We start from the raw sequence: 26,838 nt of genomic DNA on the forward strand, positions 1-26,838 counted from the left end.
GTGGATCCCCCAAAGTTTCCTTACCCAAAATGCCCTGCAAACCTCATATTTAGCTGAAAAAAACACCTTTTTCACACATTTTTGTGTGGGAAAGTTGTGGCATCACCGGGCTGATTCAAATTTCCTACCACCCAGCGTTCCCCTGGGTCTCCCGATAAAAACGGTGCCTCACTCGTGTGGGAGGCACAAGTACCCGCGACAGGCAAGGGCCCAAGACGTATTGAGGCGACATGAAAATTGCCTACCTCAAAACGACCTGGTTTTGCAAGGGGAGTCACCTGGGTTTTTGGCCCGGTGCTCGGCGGCCACCTAGGGGAACCTACCAAACCCACACATTTCTGAAAACTAGACACCCGGGGGATTCCAGGGAGATATGGCTTGCATGGATCACCCAACGTTTCCTTGCCCAGAATGTCCTGCAAACCTCAAATTTAGCTGAAAAAAATCACCTTTTTCACACATTTTTGTGTGGGAAAGTTGTGGCATCACCGGGCTGACACAAATTTCCTACCACCCAGCGTTCCCCGTGTCTCCCGATAAAAACGGTGCCTCACTCGTGTGGGAGGCCCAAGTACCCGCGACAGGCAAGGGCCCAAACGTATTGAGGCGACATGAAAATTGCCTACCTCAAAACGACCTTGTTTTGCAAGGGGGGGTCACCTGAGTTTTTGGCCCGGTGCTCGGCGGCCACCTAGGGCAACCTACCAAACCCACACATTTCTGAAAACTAGACACCCGGGGGATTCCAGGGAGGTATGGCTTGCGTGGATCCCCCAACGTTTCCTTACCCAGAATGCCCTGCAAACCTCAAATTTAGCTGAAAAAATCACCTGTTTCACACATTTTTGGGTGGGAAAGTTGTGGCATCACCGGGCTGACACAAATTATCTACCACCCAGCGTTCCCCCGGGTCTCCCGATAGAAACGGTGCTTCACTCGTGTGGGAGGCACAAGTACCCGCGACAGGCAAGGGCCCAAAACGTATTGAGACGACATGAAAATTGCCTACCTCAAAACGACCTGGTTTTGCAAGGGGGGTCACCTGGGTTTTTGGCCCGGTGCTCGGCGGCCACCTAGAGGAACCTACCAAACCCACACATTTCTGAAAACTAGACACCCGGGGGATTCCAGGAAGGTATGGTTTGCGTGGATCCCACAACGTTTCCTTACCCAGAATGCCCTGCAAACCTCAAATTTAGCTGAAAAAATCACCTTTTTCACACATTTTTGTGTGGGAAAGTTGTGGCATCACCGGGCTGACACAAATTTCCTACCATCCAGCGTTCCCCCGGGTCTCCTGAAAAAAAACGGTGCCTCACTCGTGTGGGAGGCCAGAGTACCCGCGACAGGCAAGGGTCCAAAACGTAGTGCGCCTCACTACGTTTTGGGCCCTTGCCCGTGGCGGGTCCTTAGGCCTCCCACACGAGTGAGGCACCGTTTTTATCAGGAGACCCGGGGGAACGCTGGGTGGTAGGAAATTTGTGTCAGCCCGGTGATGCCACAACTTTCTCACACAAAAATGTGTGAAAAAGGTGCATTTTTTAGCTAAATTTGAGGTTTGCAGGGCATTCTGGGTAAGGAAACGTTGGGGGATCCACGCAAGCCATACCTTCCTGGAATCCCCCGGGTGTCTAGTTTTCAGAAATGTGTGGGTTTGATAGGTTCCCCTAGGTGGCCGCCGAGCACCGGGCCAAAAACCCAGGTGACCCCCCTTGCAAAACCACGTCATTTTGAGGTAGACAATTTTCATGTCGCCTCACTACGTTGTGGGCCCTTGCCTGTCGCGGGTACTTGGGCCTCCCACACGAGTGAGGCACCGTTTTTATCGGGAGACCCGGGGGAACGCTGGGTGGTAGGAAATTTGTCTCAGCCCGCTGATGCCACAACTTTCCCACACAAAAATGTGTGAAAAAGGGGAATTTTTTAGCTAAATTTGAGGTTTGCAGGGCATTCTGGGTAATGAAACGTTGGGGGATCCACCCAAGCCATACCTCCCTGGAATCCCCCGGGTGTCTAGTTTTAAGAAATGTGTGGGTTTGGTAGGTTCCCCTAGGTGGCCGCCGAGCACCGGGCCAAAAACCCAGGTGACCCCCCTTGCAAAACCAGGTCGTTTTGATGTAGGCAATTTTCATGTCGCCTCAATACGTTTTGGGTCATTGCCTGTCGCGGGTACTTGTGCCTCCCACACGAGTGAGGCACCGTTTTTATCGGGAGACCCGGGGGAACGCTGGGTGGTAGGACATTTGTGTCAGCCCGGTGATGCCACAACTTTCCCACACAAAAATGTGTGAAAAAGGGAGTTTTCCAGCTAAATTTGAGGCTTGCAGGGCATTCTGGGTAAGGAAACGTTGGGGGATCCACGCAAACCATACCTCCCTGGAATCCCCCGGGTGTCTAGTTTTCAGAAATGAGTGGGTTTGGTAGGTTCCCCTAGGTGGCCGCCGAGCACCGGGCCAAAAACCCAGGTGACCCCCCGTGCAAAACCAGGTCGTTTTGAGGTAGGCAATTTTCATGTCGCCTCAATACGTTTTGGGCCCTTGCCTGTCGCGGGTACTTGGGCCTCCCACACGAGTGAGGCACCGTTTTTATCGGGAGACACGGGGGAACGCTGGGTGGTAGGAAATTTGTGTCAGCCCGGTGATGCCACAACTTTCCCACACAAACATGTGTGAAAAAGGTGATTTTTTTCAGCTAAATTTGAGGTTTGCAGGGCATTCTGGGTAAGGAAACGTTGGGGGATCCACGCAAGCCATACCTCCCTGGAATCCCCCCGTGTGTCTAGTTTTCAGAAATGTGTGGGTTTGGTAGGTTCCCCTAGGTGGCCGCCGAGCACCGGGCCAAAAACCCAGGTGACCCCTTGCAAAACCAGGTAATTTTGATGTAGGCAATTTTCATGTCGCCTCAATACGTTTTGGGCCCTTGCCTGTCGCGGGTTCTTGGGCCTCCCACACGAGTGAGGCACCGTTTTTATCGGGAGACACGGGGGAACGCTGGGTGGTAGGAAATTTGTGTCAGCCCGGTGATGCCACAACTTTCCCACACAAAAATGTGTGAAAAACGTGATTTTTTCTGCTAAATTTGAGGTTTGCAGGGCATTCTGGGTAGGGAAACGTTGGAGGATCCACGCAAGCCATACCTCCCTGGAATTCCCCGGGTGTCTAGTTTTCAGAAATGTGTGGGTTTGGTAGGTTCCCCTAGGTGGCTGCCGATCACCGGGCCAAAAACTCAGATGACCCCCCTTGCAAAACCAGGTTGTTTTGAGGTAGGCAATTTTTATGTCACCTCACTACGTTGTGGGCCCTTGCCTGTCGCGGGTACTTGGGCCTCCCACACGAGTGAGGCACCGTTTTTATCGGGAGACCTGGGGAACGCTGGGTGGTAGGAAATTTGTGTCAGCCCGCTGATGCCACAACTTTCCCACACAAAAATGTGTGAAAAAGGTGAATTTTGGGCTAAATTTGAGGTTTGCAGGGCATTCTGGGTAAGGAAACGTTGGGGGATCCACGCAAGCCATACCTCCCTGGAATCCCCCCGGGTGTCTAGTTTTCAGAAATGTGTGGGTTTGGTAGGTTTCCCTAGGTGCCGGCAGAGCTAGGGTTCAAAAACTACAGCTAGGCACTTTGCCAAAAGAGGGTCATTTTTCACAGCAAAATTGAGGTGTTACCACGTTGCGTTTTGCGCCGTTTCCTGTCGCGGGCACTAGGCTGACCCACACAAGTGAGGTACCATTTTTCTCGGACGACTTTGGGTAACGCGGGGTGGGAGGAAATTTGTGGATCCACGCAGATTCCAGAACTTTCCACCAGAGAAATGTGGAGAAAATGAGTTTTTTTGGGCAAAGTTTTAGCTTTACAAGGGATTCTGGGTAACAGAACCTAGTGGGAGGCAGTCAAGTCACCCCATCCTGGATTCCCCTGGGTGTCTAGTTTTCAAAAATGTATAGGTTTACTAGGTTTCCCTAGGTGACGGCAGAGCTATGGTTCAAAAACTTCAGCTAGGCACTTTGCCAAAAAAGGGTCATTTTTCGCTGTGAAATTGAGGTGTGTCCACGTTACGTTTTGCGCCGTTTCCTGTCGCGGGCATGTAGTGTTATCATGGAACTCTTGGGCCATGATGTTCTGGCCACAAGGTTCTTGTCGGAATGTTGGGATTTGAAATGGTGGTTGTAACGGTGTGTGGAGAGCTGACGGAGCGGACTGCTGCGCAGCACCTGTACTTCATTAAATCTATTTCCTCATTACATCTGTCGTGAAGAGTCATCACTACAAAATAGTTGGCGACGATTGGGCACAGGTGCTGCAGAACCCGTGCGGCGAGAGCCTCGGCGAAATTTGAGCATCGGCATATGTTAGAGCAAACGGAGAAAAAAGGAAAATTTAAAGAAGCGGAGAAGTGGTGTCTTCGTATCCATAAAGGCACTGTGTTTTTTTTGTATCAAGAAAAGAATAACGGCGGCAGCGAGAAAAAGAATGAGGGTCAGCTGAAAAGCACTCACCGTTAAATGATTAAGCGACGAAGCGGTGTCTTCAAGCTTTTAAAGGAAGCGGTGCATCCACGGTAAAGGGTACTGTGGCAAATAGCTTCGGCAGCAGCAGTAGAGGAAAGACGGGGGAGTTATCCTGTTACCTCGCACGGTCTTGTCATGACGTTGGTGAAGGTCAACACTCTCGCCATTGTTTTCTTTCGTAACCACAACGCAAGGCACGATTTGTTTTGAGGGTGCATGACGTTGTACGTCGGCGCCATCTTGTGGTTGCATGTGGAAAAATTGGCGTTTCAAAATAAAAGTACGGGGGAAAGTACGGATGAGCAAACAGAAATACATTGTGTTAAATCTTCATCGCATTTAGAAGTGTGACGGAAAACGGTGACACGTACACTTGTGAACTGCGGTCACGTCTTCAAGAGTTGCAGAGTTTCATTTGTGTGTCATGGAACGGTGATACGCACACCTTTTGAGTTCGCGGGAAAATCTTCTACAGAAAAGGATAGTAGGTTGTATATGTCAATCTTAGCATTGACAAACACACACATTATCGTTTTAGCTATTTTTGTGCACCAACATGTTTTAGATACATAGACATACGAAAGCTGAAATGTAAAAAAAAGAATTTTTTTTTGTGTATGCTTCGTTTGATTTCAAGTGAAATTCAATTACAAGCAATTACATGTTCTAGCATCGGTAATTTGTGGGGATAGTACTTGGAGGTCAATATTTAACATTTATGTTTCTTTTTGATCTCATTTTAAGGTCACGGAATACACGCATGTTAATGTTTTAAGGTATTTCTGAAAACATTTGTGTTTTTTTTTAGAAAGTATCGTTTAGGATGCAGTCTGTTTCTCCCCCACCACCTTTTCTAGAAACACCAGGGGATCCACCTATTTCTTGGAAAAAATGGTATGATGCATTCATAACGTACATTGGTGCTATAGGTGGTTCGCGTTACAGAACTGAAAGGAAGAAATGTCTTCTTTTAAATGTTTTAGGGTTTGAGGGGAGAGACATCTTTAAACATCTTCCTCCCTTAGTTAGATCTGACAATGAAGAAGACATGGACGAGTTCCAAGAATGTGTGAAAAAATTAGAACTACGTTTTGGTGTGCAATTCAGTCTTGTCGTGGAGAGACATAAGTTTTTTAAAAGAGAGCAAAGGTTTGGTGAAAAAGTGGAAGATTTCATTTCTGCTTTGCGAGTTCTTAGCGCAGTGTCAGTTTGAGGGTTTTCGTGATCAATTGATAAGAGATCAATATATTTGTAAGTGTACCAACAAAAGCATTCAACAAAAACTACTATCTTTGGGGAACCCTACGTTGGAAGAAACCATTCGTATTGCGAAAAGTATTGAACTTTCAAAAGTTTCTGTCAAAGAACTTGAAGAAAAATCTGCACATTCAAACACTAAAGAAGAAGAGTCCATCAATGTAGTGAGATCAAGGGACACTAAGAATAGTACCAGAAATGACAATACGTTTTTTAAGCAAACTAACATTTGTTTTAAATGCGGAAACTTTCCTCATTTTGAATCAGGGCGAATTTGTCCGGCAAGAAATGTTATGTGCAGAGCGTGTGGTAGAATGGGTCATTTTGCAAAAGTGTGCCAAAATGTAAAGAGGGGTTTATCTTCTTTTCAAGATGGTAAATTGACCAGTGGTTTTTCTTCTCCTTCTACTTCTTCAGTTGCGAATGTCACCTTGTCTGAATGTAAATCTGATGATTTCAAGAAAATACAAGATGATTTGAGAGACATGGTGGTTGTGGTGGGAGATGTGTGTAATGATGCCAACTTACAATCTGAATGTGTGGATCCGTATGTGGATATAGAAATCGGTGAAAAGAGAGTTTGTTTGTTAGTTGATTCAGGTGCAAGGATAACAATGTTAACTCAAGAAAAGTTTAAGGAGGTTTGGGGTTCCCGTTCTCTACTACCACCAGACAGATCTCCTGTTTCTTACGAAGGGAGAACTATTGAATTAGCGGGATATTTTGAAGACTTTTTAGTTTTCAGAGGTAGAAAGATTTTTGGTAAAGTGTATGTGGCCATTAAAGAATTAAACATTCTTGGTTGGTTTCATCAGGGGTTGTTTAAAATGGTGTTAAGACCTGGCACTAAGGACCAAGTTTCTATTCTTCGCTCTGACGATTTCACTGATTTGTTAACTGAGCGGTTTCCAAGTGTTTTTGGTGATGGGCTTGGTCGAGTTGAGGGGTTTACTCACACTATAAAGGTGAAAGACAATGCTATACCTATTAAGCATCGTCTCAGAAATGTACCATTTAGTGTAAGAAGTCAATTAGAACACAAGCTTATGGATCTTTGCAAGAAAGGGATTATCGAACCGATAGAATTATCTCTTTGGCTTTCTCCTCTGGTCGTGGCAAAAAAAAGGAATGGTGAGATTCGCGTCTGTATTGACTTGCGCAGTCTTAATAAAAAACATTTGGATAGATTCTCATCCTCTCCCGAAAGTCCCTGAGATGTTATCTCTCATCAATGGGTCAAAATGCTTCAGTAAGCTAGATTTAGCATCAGCTTATCACCAAGTTGTTCTTGATCCTTCTTCCAGGCATTTAACCGCTTTTGTCTTTCCTATTGGCAGTTTCCAATACTGCAGGATGCCTTTCGGTCTGGCTTCTGCAGCGGCAGTCTTTCAGAGGATTATGTCAAATCTACTGAAGGACATTAAAGGTGTTGTTGTCTTTCAAGATGACGTTTTAGTTCACGGTGAAACATGTGAATCGCATGATGAAACTATGTTTTGCATTTTGGAGGCATTGCGTGATGGTGGTGTTGTATTAAAAAAAGAGAAATGTGTTTTCAGGGTGGAGAAAATTGAGTATTTGGGTCATGTTCTTTCTGAACACGGGGTGGAACCCAGACCAGGACTTGTGAAAGCGATAGTTGAGTCTCCTCCTCCGAAAGATAAAGTGGGGCTTAAGTCATTCATCAGTCTGTGTGAGTTTTACTCACGATTTGTGCCGGGGTATGCCACTAAACTTCAACCTTTGTCCAATATGCTCAAGAGAAGTGTTCCTTTTGAGTGGGATAAACAGTGTGATCACATTTTTGAATGGATCAAAGGTGAGTTGATTAGTTCCAAGATACTCAAACCTTTTCTCTCTCAAAGGATGTCTTATTAAGAAATGTCATAAAATACATAAAGGAAGGTTAGCCGAGGGAGAAGAATGTGGATTTCTCTCCAGACATTTGTCAAAGTTTCCTCGGAACTCTCTGTTGAAGATGGTTTGCTTGTACATGGTGACAGGTTGGTTCCTCCTGACATATTGAGAGCAAGGTTATTGTTAGGGGCTCATGAAGGTCATTTGGGAAAGACGCTCACAAAAAGAAGGATTCGTGAACATTTTTGGTGGCCACAGATGGACAAAGATGTTGATTTGTTTGTGGGAAATTGTGTCATTTGTTCAAATTCAGATAAAAGTCTTAAAGTACGTACTCCTCCTCTTCAACCGATTGAGTTACCCAATAGGCCTTGGGAAAAAATTGGCATAGATCTAGTTGGTCCGTTCAATATGCTTCCGGCTAATTCCAGGTTTGCTGTTGTTGCAATTGATTGCTATTCTAAGTGGCCAGAAATTCGTTTAATTAATGAACCTAATTCGGAAAATGTCATTGATTTTTTAAAAGATACTTTTCTGCGTGAAGGTTTTCCTTCCATTATTGTTAGCAATAATGGAGTACATTTCACCAGTCATGAGTTTGAGGTATTTTTACATCAAGGAGGTATTAGACAAGCCAGGAGAGCACTTTATCATCCACAAACCAAAGGTTTGGTGGAGCGGATGAATAGAGTGCTCAATTATTGTATCCAATGGGCTTTGGCAGGGAGGTGTAATGTTCAAAATGCTGTGAGATCCATGTTATGGTTTTATCGCACGACTCCACATTCCTCTACTGGAGTTTCTCCTTATGAACTTCTAAGAGGAAGAAAGTCTTGTTCAAAGGTTTGTCCAGGGTGGATGTCAAAGTGGGTTAAAACGGATTCTTTGAAAAATGTGGTTGAAGTAGTGAGAAACAATATAATCCAAGCTCAGTTTCGTCAGAAATCGTATTTTGATTCAAGAAAAAGATCTTTATCTCATCCCATTGCTGTTGGTGATATCGTACGTATAAAGGTTCCTGTTTACATTAAGAAAGGGTGTTCAAAATTATCTGAACCTTTCACGGTTGACAAGGTGTACAAGAATGCTGTGTGGGTAAATTCTAAAAACTGGTGGAATGTTTCGAGGGTGGTTAAAATCAACAATGGTGTTGACCAGAATTCCTTGGGTGAACAAAAGGTTGTTCCTTCTGCATCGCCTGTTACACAAGGTTTACGTAGGAGTTCTCGTCAACGTTTTGTTCCTGCTAAGTACCGTTGATGGGTCTATCTTGTTTAGTATGATATTTCTTCCTTTACTAGATTGGTTTCTATTTCTTTTGTTTTCTTTCTTTCTTTTCTTCAGTTTTTATTTTTATGTTTGTTCTTTTTGTTTTTATTTTTAAAGGAAGAGGATAATGTAGTGTTATCATGGAACTCTTGGGCCATGATGCTCTGGCCACAAGGTTCTTGTCGGAATGTTGGGATTTGAAATGGTGGTTGTAACGGTGTGTGGAGAGCTGACGGAGCGGACTGCTGCACAGCACCTGTACTTCATTAAATCTATTTCCTCATTACATCTGTCGTGAAGAGTCATCACTACAGGGCACTAGGCCGACCCACACAAGTGAGGTACCATTTTTCTCGGAAGACTTTGGGGAATGCGGGGTGGGTGGAAATTTGTGGATCCACGCAGATTCCAGAACTTTCCACCAGAGAAATGTGGGGAAAATGTGGGTTTTTTTGGCAATTTTTTAGGTTTGCAAGGGATTCTGGGTAACAGAACCTAGTGGGAGGCAGTCAAGTCACCCCATCCTGGATTCCCCTGGGTGTCTAGTTTTCAAAAATGTATAGGTTTGCTAGGTTTCCCTAGGTGCCGGCAGAGCTATGGTTCAAAAACTACAGCTAGGCACTTTGCCTAAAAAGGGTCATTTTTCGCAACAAAATTGAGGTGTGTCCACATTACGTTTTGCGCCGTTTCCTGTCGCGGGAACTAGGCTGACCCACACAAGTGAGGTACCATTTTTCTCTGAAGACTTTGGGGAACACGGGGTGGGTGGAAATTTGTGGATCCACACAGATTCCAGAACTTTCCACCAGAGAAATGTGGGGAAAATGCGTTTTTTTGGCAATGTTTTAGGTTTGCAAGGGATTCTGGGTAACAGAACCTGGTGGGAGGCAGTCAAGTCACCCCATCCTGGATTCCCCTGGGTATCTAGTTTTCAAAAAAGTATAGGTTTGCTAGGTTTCCCTAGGTGCCGGCAGAGCTATGGTTCAAAAACTACAGCTAGGCACTTTGCCAAAAAAGGGTCATTTTTCACAGCGAAATTGAGGTGTGTCCATGTTGCGTTTTGCGCCGTTTCCTGTCGCGGGCACTAGGCTGACCCACACAAGTGAGGTACCATTTTTCTCAGAAGACTTTGGGGAACGCGGGGTGGGTGGAAATTTGTGGATCCATGCAGATTCCAGAACTTTCCACCAGAGAAATGTGGGGAAAAAGTGTTTTTTTTGGCAATTGTTTAGGTTTGCAAGGGATTCTGGGTAACAGAACCTGGTGGGAGGCAGTCAAGTCACCCTAGCCTAGATTCCCCTGGGTGTCTAGTTTTCAAAAATTTATAGGTTTGCTAGGTTTCCCTAAGTGCCGGCAGAGCTACGGTTAAAAAACTACAGCTAGGCACTTTGCTAATAAAGGGTAATTTTGCATTGTGAAAACGTGGTGTGTTCACGTTGGGTTTTGAGGCATTTCCTGTCGTGGGCACTATGCCTACCTCTACAAGTGAGGTACCATTTTTATCGGGAGACTTAGGGTAATTCAGATTTGTAAAGGAACGGTTATTACCTATTGACTTTCGATGCATTTCTGCCTTCCAAATGAAAGACATTGTGTAAAAATAGAAGTCATTCTAAAAAATGACTGATAATTCTCATGCTAGTATGAGTATTCCCAAATTCGGAAATGTGCAAATATCTACTGTTTCTAAACTCTATATTTTGTTCCCATTTCAGAAATACATAGGTGTCTTTCATACCGATTTTTCCATGTACACATTTTTACAGAATAATTACTATATACCCGGTACATAATAAAAAACCATTGCAAGTTGCTGCTCAGTTTTTGGCTCTGGGTTCGTCGGGTTCTTGGTGAACCTACAAGTCCTATATATCCCCACAACCAGTAATGTCCAGCGGATGTAACGGTACATTGCTTTCAAAGAGCTGTCATAATTAGAAGAAGTTACAGGTGAAAACGTTGACACAAAAGGCGCTTTTTTTCAACAAATTTTCAATTTATCCTATATTTAACTGTTAGTTTCTATAAAGAAACCTTGATGGATCTACACAAATTACCCCTTGCTAAATTCAGAATGTTGTCTATTTCTCTAGAATGTATAGCTTTCCAGGATCCATTATTGCTTTTGTACCCATTTCTACCATTAACTGGTAGGAGGTTGAAAGCACAGGAAATAGCAAAATAGGCTATGTCCCAGAAAAATGCCAAAACTGTGTAAAAAATGTTGGGTTTCTGACAAAAGTCTGGTATCCCCTAAAAGCTGGGAAAATGGTGATTTCAGCCCCACAAACCCTTTTTTGATAACACTTGCAGGGAAAAACCCAGATGCTTTCATTTGCAGCCATTTAAAAAAAAAAAAAACTAAATTTTGCTGTATTTTGGCTCATTTCTGTTACCCCTCCAGGGGAATCCACAAACCCTGAGTACTTTCAGAATCCCCATGATGTTGGAAGGAAAGGACGCAAATTTGGCGTGGATACCTTATGTGGTCAAAAAGTTACAGGGGCCTCAGCGCGCACTACCCCAAATAGCCAAAAAAGGGTGTGGCACAGGAGGGGGAAAAGGCCTGGCAGCGAAGGGGTTAAAACATCTCATTGTTAAAATCAATTATTTGCAACACAAGTTTCACTATTCAACTTCGGACGAACTTCCACCAATCCCGGCTCGACGTTAGACCAACCGACCTATCACAGCGCGGCGCGCACTGATGTCACTGTTCCCTCTTTGCAGCAGCTCATCCTCCTTTACAATTTTACCACGTACACTCACTCACACATTCGTACTAACAAGTAACTGCATATCCAAAAGCTATTAAACCAAGTAACTGCTCCTAACGCAGTCACAATAACTTACAGTTACAAAACAAGTAATTGTCCGTCCGCTAAAAGATCGATAGAACACTCTTACAAGAACATTCATCCGCTGTGACCCCCTGCGTCGGTCACTCAATCGCCGTAGTCCACCCCCGGTACCTGAGGCTTTCTACCTGCGACGTACTCCTGCATTCACACAAAGTTCCCTGTCACAAGTGAATCATCGATAGCGCTTCACGACACCCACATTATTGATCAGACAATTACAAATACAAAACTATCCCGGGATCTTAGACTTCTCTTGAGTCCGCTCACCAAACTTCCTGATCCGCATGTGTCCGGACCAGTAAACCGATAAACCCACGCTCACTCAACTTGCATCCCAACTTCGCAAGACATCACACAATTAATTCATCACCGCAATCTAACACACCACACAGTTTCATACTCACGCTACCACTGTTTCCGCCGCACCATTAGCGTCCGCCGACCTCCATGTTAGCGTCGCCTCTGTGGCCCGCGATCTAGGGCCCGCTCCCACTGTTCATTTGGATTTCCGTGGCCATCGTACTTATGGCACTACCACGATACGATGTGGGAAACTACATTTTCCTGTTGCTAGATGGTGGCTGCGGTGTTCTGCAAGTGTACATTGAGCACTGCAATATGTTTTCCTTGTATTTTCCTTTCAGTGTCCATTTTCTTTTATGTGTTTTCCTTTTCTTTTTCCGGATGTAGCTATAGGGGACTACATATCCTAGAATACCCACACAGCAGTCACTTTGGGTGTGGTCTGCCTATGGGTGTGGTCTGCCTTTTTCACTGTGGGTGTGGTCTGCTGCCTATGGGTGTGGTCTGCCTTGTTCACTGTGGGTGTGGTCTGCCTATGGGTGTGGTCTGCCTATCAAAGGAGCCACGCCCCATTGGGTGTTGCTTACTATTCTGGAATCCTGCCGAGTGGGAGCAGCCTTGGTCTCCTCTGCAGACTTGTGAGTTCATTCCTTTTTATCTTGGGCTTTCCGGTAAGCCTCTGTTGTTTTGAAGGTAACAGAGAATCTTCATTACTGCTCTTTATTTGTGATATTCATTTTGAACATTGTTGGGATCCGATTGTGCTTTGAAGCTCATTTGAATTCTGTATTTGGCACACATACGATCGTGCGCTCTGGAACTCATTTGAATATTGTGTTGTTGAGTACAGGGACCAGCTATTACAATCTAGAGCTCTGGGCTCATTTGCATATTGAGTTGTCGAGCATAGGGACAAGTGTTCTGGGCTCATTTGTATGGTGTATGTGGAACGTTCGGACAAGCCCTTTGGAGGTCATTTGCATGTTGTCTTTTCATGCACTCGGGCAAGCTCTTTGGGGCTCATTTGTATATTGTGTCAAAACTATGAGCATATGCTCCGAACATTGTTGAATATTGCTAATAAGAAAGTGTGTTAGTAACACATTCTTTGGATGTGTCTTTCCTGTATAACTGGTATCACAGGCTCGTGATAAAGTCATATATAGACTCTTTAGCCTACAAATTCCGCATAGCAGAGTCCAGCATCTGAGAATTATATATGCTAATTGTTCTTGTTTGTATGTGTATTTATTTGTTTTACAGGTCTCCTTCCCAGCTGTTCCTTTCCCCAAACCCTTCCCCCCACTTGGTCACTCTAACTTTCAGTGCTGTAATAGCATCCTGAATGGGAGGTACCGTGAGGTGGGCCCATACAGCAACGTACAGACTCCGAGGAAGTGGCGCCTTGACACTCCATCAGTCTTCGCCGTCGTCTAATCCGTATCCAAAGCCCTATTGTTCTTCTGGTCCTACTCCTAATTTCCCTTCTTCTCCCCTCACTTCTAGAGGCAACCATTCGTTTCTGCTACCATTTGGTGATGCTAATTTTGCTCCTTACCTTTCCTACTAAGTTCAAGGCAGATGGTCTTTTATAGCCTGCTAAAAAGTGTGGAGGGGAGTAAAACAATTCAAGATTCTACTTTCAATTAGACATGCTTTAAAAGACCACAGACTCCGAATTCCAGTTTTGTTATAAGGCCAAAAACAATTGAATATAAACACTCCTCAGTATCAGAGTATATAGGTACATACAAATCAATACAGTGCCGAGTCTACGTATATAATTAATTCGGCATAAGAGGCATAATATGATGAACTCCTAAATCAAGACACAACAAAGGATAGAAGCTTTGTCCAATTCTCTTTTCATTTAAGAGAAATACAAAAGTATCTTCCCCATCTCTACTCTAAATGGAAGTCCTACCTATTTCCCCAATATCCTATACCAAAAGTGTCAGCACGTGTTGACTTCCTAAGAAGTACTCACGTCAAATGGGTCTGATAGCTTAAAGCTATGGAGCTCGCTTTAAGATGCTCCTTCTCCTCCGAAAATAAGCAGAAGACTCTCGAATCTGTCCCTGCGCATTATACAAAAAGACAATGTCCAACCCACAATACGTCATATTCATTTGCACCATCCTCCAGTAAGTTTCCACAGAAGCCTTTAATTAAATTGATTCTTTTCCAGTGGCCTTGGTTCCCAGATAGGCCAGACATGAAAGGCGTCCTCCCTTTTCGCCTTCCAGACTTCTTCAAAGACATTCCGAGTATCTCCTCCAATCTAAGAATAACTAGGTCGAATTCCGGCACCTGCAGTAGGATGAGAACATACTGTCTTCGAGCACAAAAAGGATTCATTTAATTATAATTCTTGAGCAACCAAGGAGAAACGAAACTCAAAACAACCTATAATTTGGCTTACAATTCAGTCAACTTAAACTAAATACGAATTACATTACACAAATATAATTTCATCCTGCACATTACACATGCAGGAATTATTAGTTTCTTTAATACATACAAAGCCTACTTAAATGTGCACACTACATTTCGAAGCTAATATAACTTGAATAGATGCATCTTAATAATCATGAAACACTGCAACAATAAAAATAAATGTGAGTGCATTTAAACCATGAGTATAGCGCACCCATACAATTTAGAGTGCTATAAGGGCTCTATCAATAGTTTCTGCTTTCACCGCCAGCCATAAAGAGTTGCTACGTGCTGTTCAGTGACGATTCCTAATTGTTGAGGCCCTTCCTCCGGAAGGAACTGCTTAAGGATCCCAAATGAGGCCCCTGAGGTGTAGTCTGTCATCATCATTTACTCCCACCAGAGTCAAACATTGAGACGTGTACTGGCATGCAAGCTCGTAGCAGAATATCTAAATAAACAAGGAGCAGTTTTTCTTAAAAATTAACCGTTCGTAGCGGCACTCACTCCGATGTAAGGAAATAGATGGCAGGAGGGATTTAAATGCGGCCTGAACTCATGCATGTGACTTCTGTTATTTCATGTACCACACAGACAGCCCTTAAGCGTTACAGAGAGTAACGCATTCTCAACGCAATTGAGGTGCCGGTAAATTATCACAGGCAGTGGCACTTATTTAATATGTATATCTTGACACTGATGGACGAGACAAACCCAAGGGAAAGATTACCCCTCAAAAACTGGAATAAACAAGGCAGTAGGCACAGGTTGCATATACTGCGCTCTGTATTTTCCATGAATGCAACTAAAGTACTCCTGTGTGGGATTGGTGAGGCACTTTTCGCATATAGTTTCGTCTGGTGTTAGGTCTGACACAACAAACAAAGAATCTACAGGCAAATCTTTTCCCCTCCCCTCCCCTCCTTATAACTTTACACACGAGTATGCCTGTATTTAGATATAACTAATATTTTACCTTATAAATTAGTGTGAGACTACAAAGGACACCACCACGTTCGAAACCAGGAGGCCGGTATCCCCTAAAGTATAGGGTAAGGAATAGTAATATTTTGATAAAATATTGTTTGGTGGTTTTAACAAAAAAGCAAATAAACACACCTAATTTTTGCATGTGCACACGTGATGATTGCCATGACATGTCACTTTCACATTTTATTGTTTGTAGTGATGTGCTGTGATATTGCACTTGCATGCCCACAAGTGTAATTGTATATATATCTTATATACCATTTGATAACAAGTCTACTCTGTTGACTTACGTACTCTGTTTGAAATGAATATTTTTTTAATCCTTTTTCCGATCTAGAAGTCAACAACACTTTATTCAGTTCTTTGTAAAAAAAACCCCATAAAAATCTAGATTACAGGAATCCAAAGTACACCAATCCTACGTATCAACAACCCTCAGTTACTCTTCTTCATTAAAATACACATAATTTAAAAAATGCAAATAAATATAAAGTAAAAAAAAATACAAAAAAAAACTTGCATTCAAGCCTGCTCCACCCTCAGTAATTAGTCAGACCTTGATCTAAGCCTGAATGCAGCCTTTAAAAAGCTAAGAACATACAATACCGTGCTCCTTGAAAGCATTAATAAAAAGGTAAAAGCTGGACACACTATACTAAACTTGCTTTTTTGAAGATTGGAATTATATAGGTTTTCCTCGGTACCTTTTAGTTGTACAAACATAAAAAAATGGAGCATATCCTGTGAAGACTTGCCGTCGCAGCCACAGGGCAACAGGGTCTCACCTTTATTTCTCCCCCGTGGGTGAGTGAGGAGAAGATGGAATAAATCAAAGCAGTACCTGGTCAGTCAGTAAAAAGTGATCATAAGAGCAAAGGAGCCCTAGAAGATATGGTTCCGTAAATTGAACAGTTTTGCAGATGATAAATCTACGTACACTGGTCTTCCTTAGCTCACGCTCTTCTCTGTCTGCCAGCCGCTGTCTAAGGTAAACCTCCTTGGCCTAAACCAGTTCCCTCCTGCTGATTGAATCTGGGTTGCTAAAGAGATCTGCTCTTCCTAGACTCCTAAAGCCTTCCCATATGAATTTGAGCCAGGGAATCTAGTGAACATGGTCTAGGGCTAGACAGGCCTTTAGGATCTCTTGATTTAAGGCAGTCCCATTGCCTATCCATATTTTGAGCCAATTGGACAAGGGGCGAAAGGACAAGTCAGACAAATAGGCCAAACTCAGTTCTTCATGTACAATGAAAGTAGACGTTCCCTGCGGTACACAAAAGAGCAGTCTCAGGAGCTTGTTTTCAACTCCTTGGAGCTCGTCATGAGAAATATAACCCCAGATTTCACTACCATATGCCAACTGTGCTATGCACTTGGCTCTATAAATCTGCAGGAGTTCCTATCAGTTTTTTACCCAGACGAAAGGCAAGGTTAAGTATAGCAGCATTGGCCCGTAAAAATTTCCCCTGCTTTCTGCTTTTTAATGGACCCCAGCTTATCTTGGCATCCAGTGTAACCCCCAGGTAAGAAAAAGCACTGGTCTTTGGGACTATAGTAGACCCAACATTAAAATTAAAGGATATCCTTGAACTATGTCCCACCTGCATCCCATATAACTTGGAGTTGTTAACTAACGGGTCCCAGTCTTCCATGAATATCACCAAGGAGTTAAGTAAGGTTTGCAACCCCCTCACGGCCCAGCCCATGAGGACAGCATTGTCCGCATACAATATTACCGGCAAGCCGCGCCCGCCCACCTGCGGGAAGTCCTTCTTTGTGTCTACTAATCCCTTCTCCAGGTTATTGATGTATAAATTAAATTTAAAAAGGGGCCAATATGCAACCCTGTCGAACCCCTGTCTGGATTGGAAGCTGCCGGGTCACCTCGCAATCGTTGATATATCATGCCTCCGCTTTAGTTTCCCTATGGAGGTCTCGTATGAAGAGGACAATATCTTTATCCACTCCCATACACAACATGGTCTCCCATAACTTAGTTCTGTTCACACGGTCAAAGGCGGAGGACAGGTCCATGAAGACTGTGTACTTGTTTACAGTCATAAACAAATTCAAGCATTGACCACTGTTGACCTCCCCGAACGAAAACCGTATTGGATGTCTGCTAAGATATTGTTGTCATCTTCCCATGTGGTTAACCTGTCCAATAGAATGCGTTCCACCACCTTGACCGTTGAGTCCAGTAGGGAGATTGGCCTGTAACAGAGAGTAATATCCCTGTTACCTTTTTTCAACGCTGGGAAAATGGTGGATATAGCCCAGGTGCTAGGCCTATCGGCTCTTATAGCTGCGTTAATAATTGATGTAAGTACTGGCACCCACAACTGTGGGTTTGATCTGTGAAGATCCGGGGGAATACCATCGGGTCCTGGTGCCTTGTTTCTAGACAACCCTTCAGTACCCTTTCTGACTTCTTCAGCTGTGATAACAAGAGCAGATTTACCTTCTCCACTACCACTGCCTATACTCACATCTGATGGACTTCTAAACATTTCCTCAAAGTGACCAACCCATTTGTCTTCTGTGATATGTGCGTCAAGAACCTGTGCAGCATCTCCTGCCAAAAAAGGACTGTTGACAATGCTCCAAAACTTGGCACTGTTTTGTAAGGTGCTAGCCTCAGAAAGCTTGTTCTATGCCTACTCCCTCAACTCGGCCTTGTGCCTTACTAATTCGGCTTTATATAGCCCTCTACAAGCGTTTACCAAAACCGGATCCCTTGGTTTAGTGCCTAACACTTCCCTCAGTTTCTGGACGCTCAAGAGCAATCACGATCAACTCAGGTCCATGGCTTCCAGTGTCCCCCTTGCTGCTGTCTGACTAGATTTCCCTCGTAGAGGCCAACTGACCCTGATGTATAAAGTCTTGTGGTTACTAAAGATACTATGTTCCATGGAGAAGTCCAACAAAAGTGAGTGAAGGGGGGGTTGAAACAAAAATGAAATTTATAACAGATGCACTGCCCTTACTTTGAAAAGGTAGGAATACGGGGAGGAGCCTAGCGCGCATCCAAGATGGTCGCGTGAGCACAGGGCTCCCCGGACCCTCGCTGCTCCTCGGAATTTATCCTGACAATATCCTGATTTGGTTTATGGAATCTGGGAGATGACGACCGGCTGAGCACGTATCTCTTTTCAGGAATTTAATCGGACCCGGGAATCCTGAAATATCGTTGTTTGAACTTTTGGGACCCACCCGTCGGAGGTGCCCGGGGCGAAGGTGAGCCGTGGGGCCGTGTCGCAGTTGAACAACAACGGCTGTGGCGCGGTGCCAGGGGCCGCTTGGCCACTTTCGGTTTCACTTTCAGACCTCAGGGGGCTGGCCGGTGAAGCGATTGAGGTGGCGGGGTGTTTCCCTAAGCTCTGCACAAAGCTTTGTCTCCACCTGCCACTAGAGTGCCTCTCGCCTTGGGTCCCCCTGCACCGCCATATTGTGGCCTCGGGTGAGGCGCTGGTTTCCAGGGCCGGTACCCCAACTACTTTTGATCGGCGGTCCCCCTCGGAGTCCGTGGCCGCATGGGGGGCAAGGGGGGCCCTGAGGGGCGTAAGACTAAATCCTCCCTCCGTGGAGGATCGGTCCAGACCAACAACATGGACCGCTACACTCAGGGCAGAGGCTCTCCTGGAACGGCCGGTCCCCCCTCAGACGTCGCCGGTGGTGGCACATCCGTCTCTTCGGAACTTTCCCTACAGGACATCATGGGCGCCATTGATGGCATCAGGGAGACCATCGCCACGCAATACGAGGCCCTGGCCCGCAAGATCGATACGGTGGCGATTGATGTCACCTTAATACGGGCGGACCTCTCCAAAACAAACGAGAGGGTTCAAACTCTCGATGCGCGGACCTCCACCCTGGGCGCGGATGTGTCGGACCTGCAGGCCGCGCTTGGCGACATCAAGGTGGTCAATGAGCAGATGGCCCGGCGGCTGGAGGACTTCGAGGGACGGGCCCGACGCAACAACATCAGTGTCATCGGCGTACCGGAGTCCTCCGACGACCGCCCGGTTGACCTCCTGGTCGAGGAACTCATCCTCCAACAGCTGACCCCTGCGGGCTTGAGTAAATTTTTTGCCGTTGAACGGGCTCATCGAGTTCCGGGCGGGCGGCCACGGCCGGGGGCCCCCCCGAGGCCTATCGTGGCCAAACTGTTTTACTACAGAGACCGGGATGCGATTCTGCAGGCCTCGCGGGTCCACGGCCCGGTTCGACATGAGAACTCATCCATTAACTTTTATCCGGACTTTACTCAACTTGTCCAGAAGCAGCGGATGGGATTCCAGGGGGTGAAACGTCGTCTTCGTGAGCTGGGCCTAAAGTACTCTATGCTCTACCCTGCCAAACTCCGAGTGGAACATGAGGATCGGACTGCCTTCTTTGACTCTCCTGTGGCCGTGAGTGACTGGTTGGACTCGCTGCCGGACAGAGGTAGCCGCCCCGGGCCCTCTGCGGGTGCCAACGGTGACGGGTCCCCTTTGGAGTGACTTTTGGTCCTTGATTTTGCCAATTTGCACTGCTCAGCTGGGTTGTACTTCTTTGGTTCAGTGTGTTTTGCTAGTACCTGTATGGGGGGCGGGCGGGGACGGGTCCCTTTCCTCCTCCGGGGTCTTTTTGTAGACTGGGGTTAGTTGGGCGACAGGCACACTGCAATTTGGGGGGGTTTTTTGGCCCGCAGGGGTGCAGGGTGGGGGGAGTTGGGTGTTGGGGGGGGTGGGGGGGAAGGAGGGGTTGTTTTGTAGTGTGGTTTTTGTTTGCAGGGCGAGGTATTGATTTTCTTCCACTTTTGGGACTTGTGCTACTTGCGGGGGGACCTCTGATCTATTGGAGGGGATGGGGGGGGACGGGTTGAAGCTGATGTCATGGAACGTCAATGGGTTGGGGGACCGTATCAAACGGGGTGTAGTTCTGCAGTATTTGCGTCGTCTGACTCCTGATGTGGTGTTTCTCCAAGAGACGCATTTGGTTGGTAATGTCTGTCATGCAATGAACAGGGGGGGATACCGCCTCGTGGCTCACTCTGGTTACACAACTGGCTCCAGGGGGGTGGGCACTCTCCTGCGATCCTCACTTCCGTTGGAGATCACGAGGGTGGTCTCAGATGACAGAGGGCGTTATGTTTGTCTGACTGGGAGGTGGGAGGGGCATCCCCTTGCCCTGGTCTCAATTTACGTCCCACCGGGCCTCCAGAACTCCACCTTCGCGGACTTGGGTCGAATGCTGCTTGAACTTCCGGATGGCCTTTTGCTTATGGGCGGGGATTTTAATTCGGTGGTCTCGGGTGACCTGGATCGTCACCCACCCAGGGCCCTCCCCGCTGCCCAGGCTTGGCTAGGTGGCCTGTTGGAGACCTTCGGCCTGGTGGATAGTTGGCGATTAATGCATCCGACCCAATGTCAATACACCTTTCACTCTGGGGCACATGGGAGTCTTTCTAGGTTAGACTATTTCCTTATGCCCGCGGCGCAGACGGGTCGAATTCGAGAGGTCAGGCACCTGGCGAGGGGTATCTCCGATCATTCCCCGCTGTGGCTTCTCTTTGACACCGAGTCGCGGTCCGCAGGGCGGATCGCTCCCATTAACCCGTGGTACCTGCGAGACCCTACTACCCGCGAGAGTCTGGTTAAGGCTATGGACCAATACTTTCTTGAAAACGAGGGGTCTGTGTTGTCTGCAATGTCCCTGTGGGAAGCCTTTAAAACCGTAATCCGCGGACACGCCCTCTCCCAGATAGTGGTGGCTAAGAAGCTCAGGAGTGAGGCGGTGGTGAAGCTGGAGACTGACATCTCGGGGCTGGAGTCGGCCTTGGAGGCGGGTGTCACTCCGGACGGGCTCCATGCCCTCAACCTGAAACAGTTTGAATACAGATCTCTTGTCACTGACGCGGCCAAAACTATGTATAGGGAGCAGCAGGGTCGGTTGTATGATGCCGGGGACAAGGCGGGAAAGCTGATTGCGTGGCTGGATAAGAAGGAGAGAGTGAATCGTGTGGTCCCGGAGTTGCGTGTCTCGGATGGAGTGTGTGTGACTGAGCCTGGTGAGATTGTGGAATGTTTTGCCGACCACCTCCGGACTGTGTACTCCCCGGTGACTGATAGGGATGAGGAAGATTCTCGCCTTCTCCTTAGGGACATTGCTTTGCCTGGCCTTTCTGCCGAGGACCGTGAGCAGCTGGACGCTCCCTTGTCGGTAGATGAAATCGCGACTGCGATTCGGTCCCTTCGCTCGGGCAAGGCCATGGGTCCCAACGGTCTACCTATCGAATTATATAAGTTGCGCCCGGATAAACTAGCGCCCTTCCTCCGTCGTATGTTTCAGGAGTCCCTCGAGGCCGGTTCCCTTCCGGTCGACCAGCGATTGGCCACGATAGTCGTGATCCCCAAGGACGGTAAGCCACGGGACCGCTGTGCCTCTTACAGGCCTATCTCACTGCTAAATGCAGAGCCTAAAATCCTGGCTAAAGTCCTTGCCAATCGTTTGTTGAGCGTCATCTGCGATCTGATTCATCCTGATCAATGCGGCTTCATCCCACATCGCAACACCGCCCTCAACTTGCGGCGTCTCCATGGCGCCCTCGCCAGGGCAGAGTACCTCTCCGAACCGGCCGTGCTGGTTTCTTTAGATGCCACGATGGCCTTTGACACCATCGAGTGGCCATTCCTCTGGGCTGTTTTGACCAAATTCGGCTTTGGGGAGGGATTTCTTGGCTGGGTGAAGCTTCTCTACACGGGACCCATGGCTCAGGTGGTGGTTAATGGGCGGGTCTCTCGGCCCTTCGCTCTTGGTCGGGGTACGAGGCAGGGGTGGCCGTTGTCCCCTCTGCTCTTTGCTCTCGCCCTGGAGCCACTCGCCGCTTGGCTCCGCTGGGAGCCCTCGATCAGGGGGATCCGGTGGGCCCCGGGCTTTGAGGATCGGGTCTCGTTATATGCTGACGATATCCTCCTGTATCTTACCTCGCCGCGGCAGTCGCTTAACGTTCTCTTCGATGTTCTGACTTCCTACGGGAGAAATTCGGGTCTCACGATTAACTGGTCTAAATCCTGTGTCTATCCTATCTCCGGTGGCCCCCCTCTCCTGCCGCCTCGGCTTCCGATCCAAATATCTCTGTCCGGCTTTAAATACCTGGGGATACACATCTCGTTGGACCCGGTAGCTCGCTATGAGCACAATCTCCTGCTTCCACTTCGACGTTTGAGGGAAGACACGGCTCGGTGGTGTAGGCTGCCCCTGTCCCCACTGGGTCGGGCCGCATTGTTTAAAATGATGTCCCTTCCCAGGTTCCTCTATGCACTTCAGAACTCCTTCGACATCATTCCAGTGGCCTACTTTCGGGAAGTAGAGAGCCTGCAGAGGAGATTGGTGTGGGACGGACGGGCGCGTATCGCCCTGGCCAAACTCACTCTCCCCTGGTACGACGGGGGCATCGCGCTTCCCGACATTCGCAGGTATTACTGGGCCGCACAGCTATCAGCCATTAACCACGCCACGTATGCGCCTGGCTTGAACCCGGCGTATGAGATGGATAAATTCCTGCTTCCCGGCGGTAACTATAACAGGGCGCTTTACTCCCGCTCGGCTGGACGGACCCTGACGGGCCCCACTAAGATCGCGGTACGGATTTGGAAGGCGGCCAACGTAGCCATGGGCTGGAGTGAGCGACTGACATGCGCTACTCCTTTATTTGCCTCCGACCGACTGGGAAGCCTCTGGACAACGAAGGGGTTTGACCGTTGGGACACGATTGGCATCAGTAGAGTGGGAGACTTATGGATGAAGGGCGCGGTTAAGACCTTCGCGGCGCTCCAGAGCGAATACGAACTCACGGAAAAGGAGTTCTTCCGATACGCCCAGGTTCGGCACGCCCTGCTCTCTGTCTTTGGGGAGGGGACCAAGATCCCGGCCTCTTCGCCCCTCGAGGACCGCATACTTGATGGTCATGTTCCCGACAGTACTATCTCCTTAATCTATAAAAAACTCATTAATACTCGGGCTGACCTATTGGTGCGCCTTCGGGAGACGTGGACGGGGGACGGGGTGGAATTAGACGACGAGGACTGGCAGTCCGCACTATCATCCCCCAAGGAAGTTGCCATTCCAGCCCGCCTCCGCCTGGTTCAGCTAAAGATTCTCCACCGGGTGTATGTTACGGGCCCCCGTCTGATCTCGATGGGGTTCTCGGAGGATGGGCTCTGCAGGCGGGGGTGTGGGCTCAGTGCCACCTTTCTCCATATCCTTTGGGAGTGCCGGGAGGTGGCGGAATACTGGCGTCGGGTTCATGGGGTCATGGGACAAGTCACCGGGGTGGCGCTGCTGCCGGAGGTGCGTCGCTGTGTCTTGAATGTGTGGGAGCCCAATGATTATAACGCGGCGCAGACTCGGTGGGCGGCCCTGGGCTACATGACTGCCAAGAGGGATATAGCGCAGCTTTGGGGCTCCCAGCGGCCACCCACCGTGTCAGTATGGAAGGAAAACATGGACTGGTGTATGTTTAAGGAGAAGACTGTATATGTGGCCCGCGGTAAACCCGGGGCATGGGGTAGAATTTGGGGGCAATGGAACGTATATCGTGGGGGTATCTGTACGCCCCCCCTAGTGGACACCGATATTGCTTTGTCCCCCTGACCCTTGATGGTTCCTCGCAACTGATTGTGATAATCGAATATAGATGTTCCTTTCCCGTTACCCCCCCCCCCGATCTTTCAGTACTCCCTCCTGTTGATAGCTAATTGAAGTCTTGGAGTAAAAGTCCCCCGGATGTAGCCTGACCCACGTTTTCTGCCCGTATGCCTCGCCTTTTGTTTTTTGTTGTTATTTATGTTAAATGTATGTCTCCTGCCTTTCTCGAGCTATCCTGAGCCATTTATGGGGCTGGGCCCCAGGTGTCGCCTACTGCCTTGACTAATGTGCGATCCTTTCTGAATCTAGCGGCCGGCCCTGGTGGTTGTAGGCCCATGCTTGTAACTGATTTATTGTTCCAATAAAATAAAAAAAAAAAAAAGTCAAAAAAAAAAAAAAAAAAAAGGTAGGAATAATGGGTTTCCTGCCTTGGTCCAGCCAGGACAAGGCCGGGGTTAAATCAAACTCATCAACATCTGTCTTGTCCGCATTTAACCAAACGATACAGCGTTTTATTTAGACACTTTGTATTTTGCTCTATGGGAAGCCTTTTCTCACCATATTATTCATTCTCATTTAGAGGTTGTGATCCCTGCCCCTGCTATCCCACTGATGTGCTACTGTAACTTATATGTCGTTGATCCCTCCTAAATTGTCTTATCTATGCATGCAACTCATCTGGACAGCCCTTGAGGCCGCCTCTGAGGCATGCCCTGCATGATAGACATCTCTGCAAATAAAAATAAAAAATAGAATTCAAACTGAGTCAAATCAACTATGGTACAAGACTTGAACTTTGAAATCCACATGTCCTATTGAATGCCCAAGAAATCTGCAGACAGCACTGTTCAGGTAAAAGCTTCCGACACACACACTAGGCCAAGCTCACCTATTGCACAAAACAGGCACACAAAAAACACACAACAGATGCCCACTTCATCCAATAATTGAATGCTAGTTATGCATATGTACACCAATAGAGTTTGCAAAAACAATGGGACCCCGGCCAAATATCCTTAGTTGTTAAATTGATTAAATTTAACTGCAAAGCAGCAAGTTAGTGTTAAAAAAAAAAGGAAATAATAGATCATTCTAGATCCCGGGCTATGCATGTGGCAACAAAACCTCAGAGCTTTCATACATCACCTTATTCCCACGGAGGGTTTGTTTGACAGCTGAGATAGTTAAGATCTCTCAAACAGAGATGTGAATTTATAGTTTGCTACAACTCATACCTAGAGCAATCCCTTTTCACTTTCACAAAGGAGGAAAGTAGTTAAGCATGCAAGGTCTCATTGCTAGAGGATCATAAGTAGAGACACTTTTAGTAAAAGTAGAAGGTATATATTACTAATTTCATGTTTGAGATCTAAAGCATTAGCACACAAGAACATTAAAGAACAGAAGGCCTTATTCAGAGTTTGATGGAATACTCCATTACAAATGTGATGGAAATGCCATCCGCATTATTACAAGTGCTACAGGATATAAAGCATTTGCAACATGACTGAAGGGATATCCGTCACCTTCATGCCCAAGTATCCCATCCATCAAACACTAAATCAGGCACCGGTGTCTCTATTCTCTTGCTTTCCTCTGGTCAACTCTATAATAAAGTAATTAAGTACAAATATCTATTCACTAAAGACCATCTCTTTAAAAAAAATGGACAACATTAAAGGGGTTGGTTGCGGAAAACTAAATTGTGGCTGTTGAAAATGATTGCGGTACGCAAAAGTAACAGCAGTGGTATGAATGGTTAACTTTGTGAAATTATCTCCTCTTTGTGGATTACAACATGGGTTAAATGGACTTACCATGGAACCAAGGAGCAATGTGATCTCCTGATTTATTATATCCAGCTTGTAATGGCAGCTGCTCCTCCTTAAACCACTTAATGATTTCCTCACGATTGGAGCACGACATTGTACGTTTAACACCATGTCTCCTGTATGTCAAAATAACCAATAGTTTATTGATAAATAGCTGTAAACTTTCAAACCTGATTTTTGAAAACTAGTCAGGAGTTAAAAATGATGCATTTTTGGTATTATTATGCTTAGTGTTTATTTAAAGAGCTCTTTAAAATAATCAAATGATTTTAAGGCATAGCACGCAGCTGCACCTTTCTTTAAAGATGGTCAAATGACTTTTACTGTCAAACATGTTCATTGAACGATTAATCCAGATCACATATAAATTAAATACATTAAGTACATTAGGCGAGGGGGTACGCCCACTTACAGTTAACTTCCTTTCAAATGTCCAGGATGACAAGCAACCAAAATAAAACTTACATAGGAACAGGACAAATGCATTAAATAGACAGCTCTGCCTAGGCTGTATTATTACAACTATTCAGGCAAATGGACCCTAACCAAAAGTATATTACAGACAACTTTCGTAATTTAACTTAAATCATCATAACAATCCCAACTGAGCCTACTCCATATACGTTTAAATTCCTTGATAGAGCGTAATCCTCTAGTCTGGCTACAGCAAGTTTCCTCATATGGATTTGCTTCATGATTGCCCTAGCTATGTACAACCTGGCCGTCACAATAATAATGAATAACAGACGTTTTAATTCTAGATCTGCTTCAGCCCTGTACCCAAACATGATCTCCTTGTGAGTAAGTTGCAAATCCAGACCAAGACAAATCCTAATGATCTGGCTCACCTCTTCCCAGAATAACCCCAGTTTTGGACAAATATCAATCATATGTA

At 46.4% G+C, this 26,838-nt stretch overlaps 1 protein-coding gene across 2 annotated transcripts in view; it reads right to left on the bottom strand.

The window, feature by feature from the left end:
* The window catches only part of SH2D4A (SH2 domain containing 4A), a 661,947-nt gene that overhangs the window by 51,175 nt on the left and 583,934 nt on the right, over nt 1-26,838 (bottom strand). For both annotated transcript variants that reach the window (XM_085640949.1, XM_085640950.1), the window contains one exon: nt 25,929-26,059. In XM_085640949.1, coding sequence (XP_085497075.1) covers nt 25,929-26,059 — 131 coding nt within the window. The remainder of the gene's footprint in view (nt 1-25,928; nt 26,060-26,838) is intronic.

Source organism: Triturus cristatus, chromosome 2_2 (genome assembly GCF_964204655.1).
Source record: "Triturus cristatus chromosome 2_2, aTriCri1.1, whole genome shotgun sequence".
Taxonomy (NCBI): domain Eukaryota; kingdom Metazoa; phylum Chordata; class Amphibia; order Caudata; family Salamandridae; genus Triturus; species Triturus cristatus.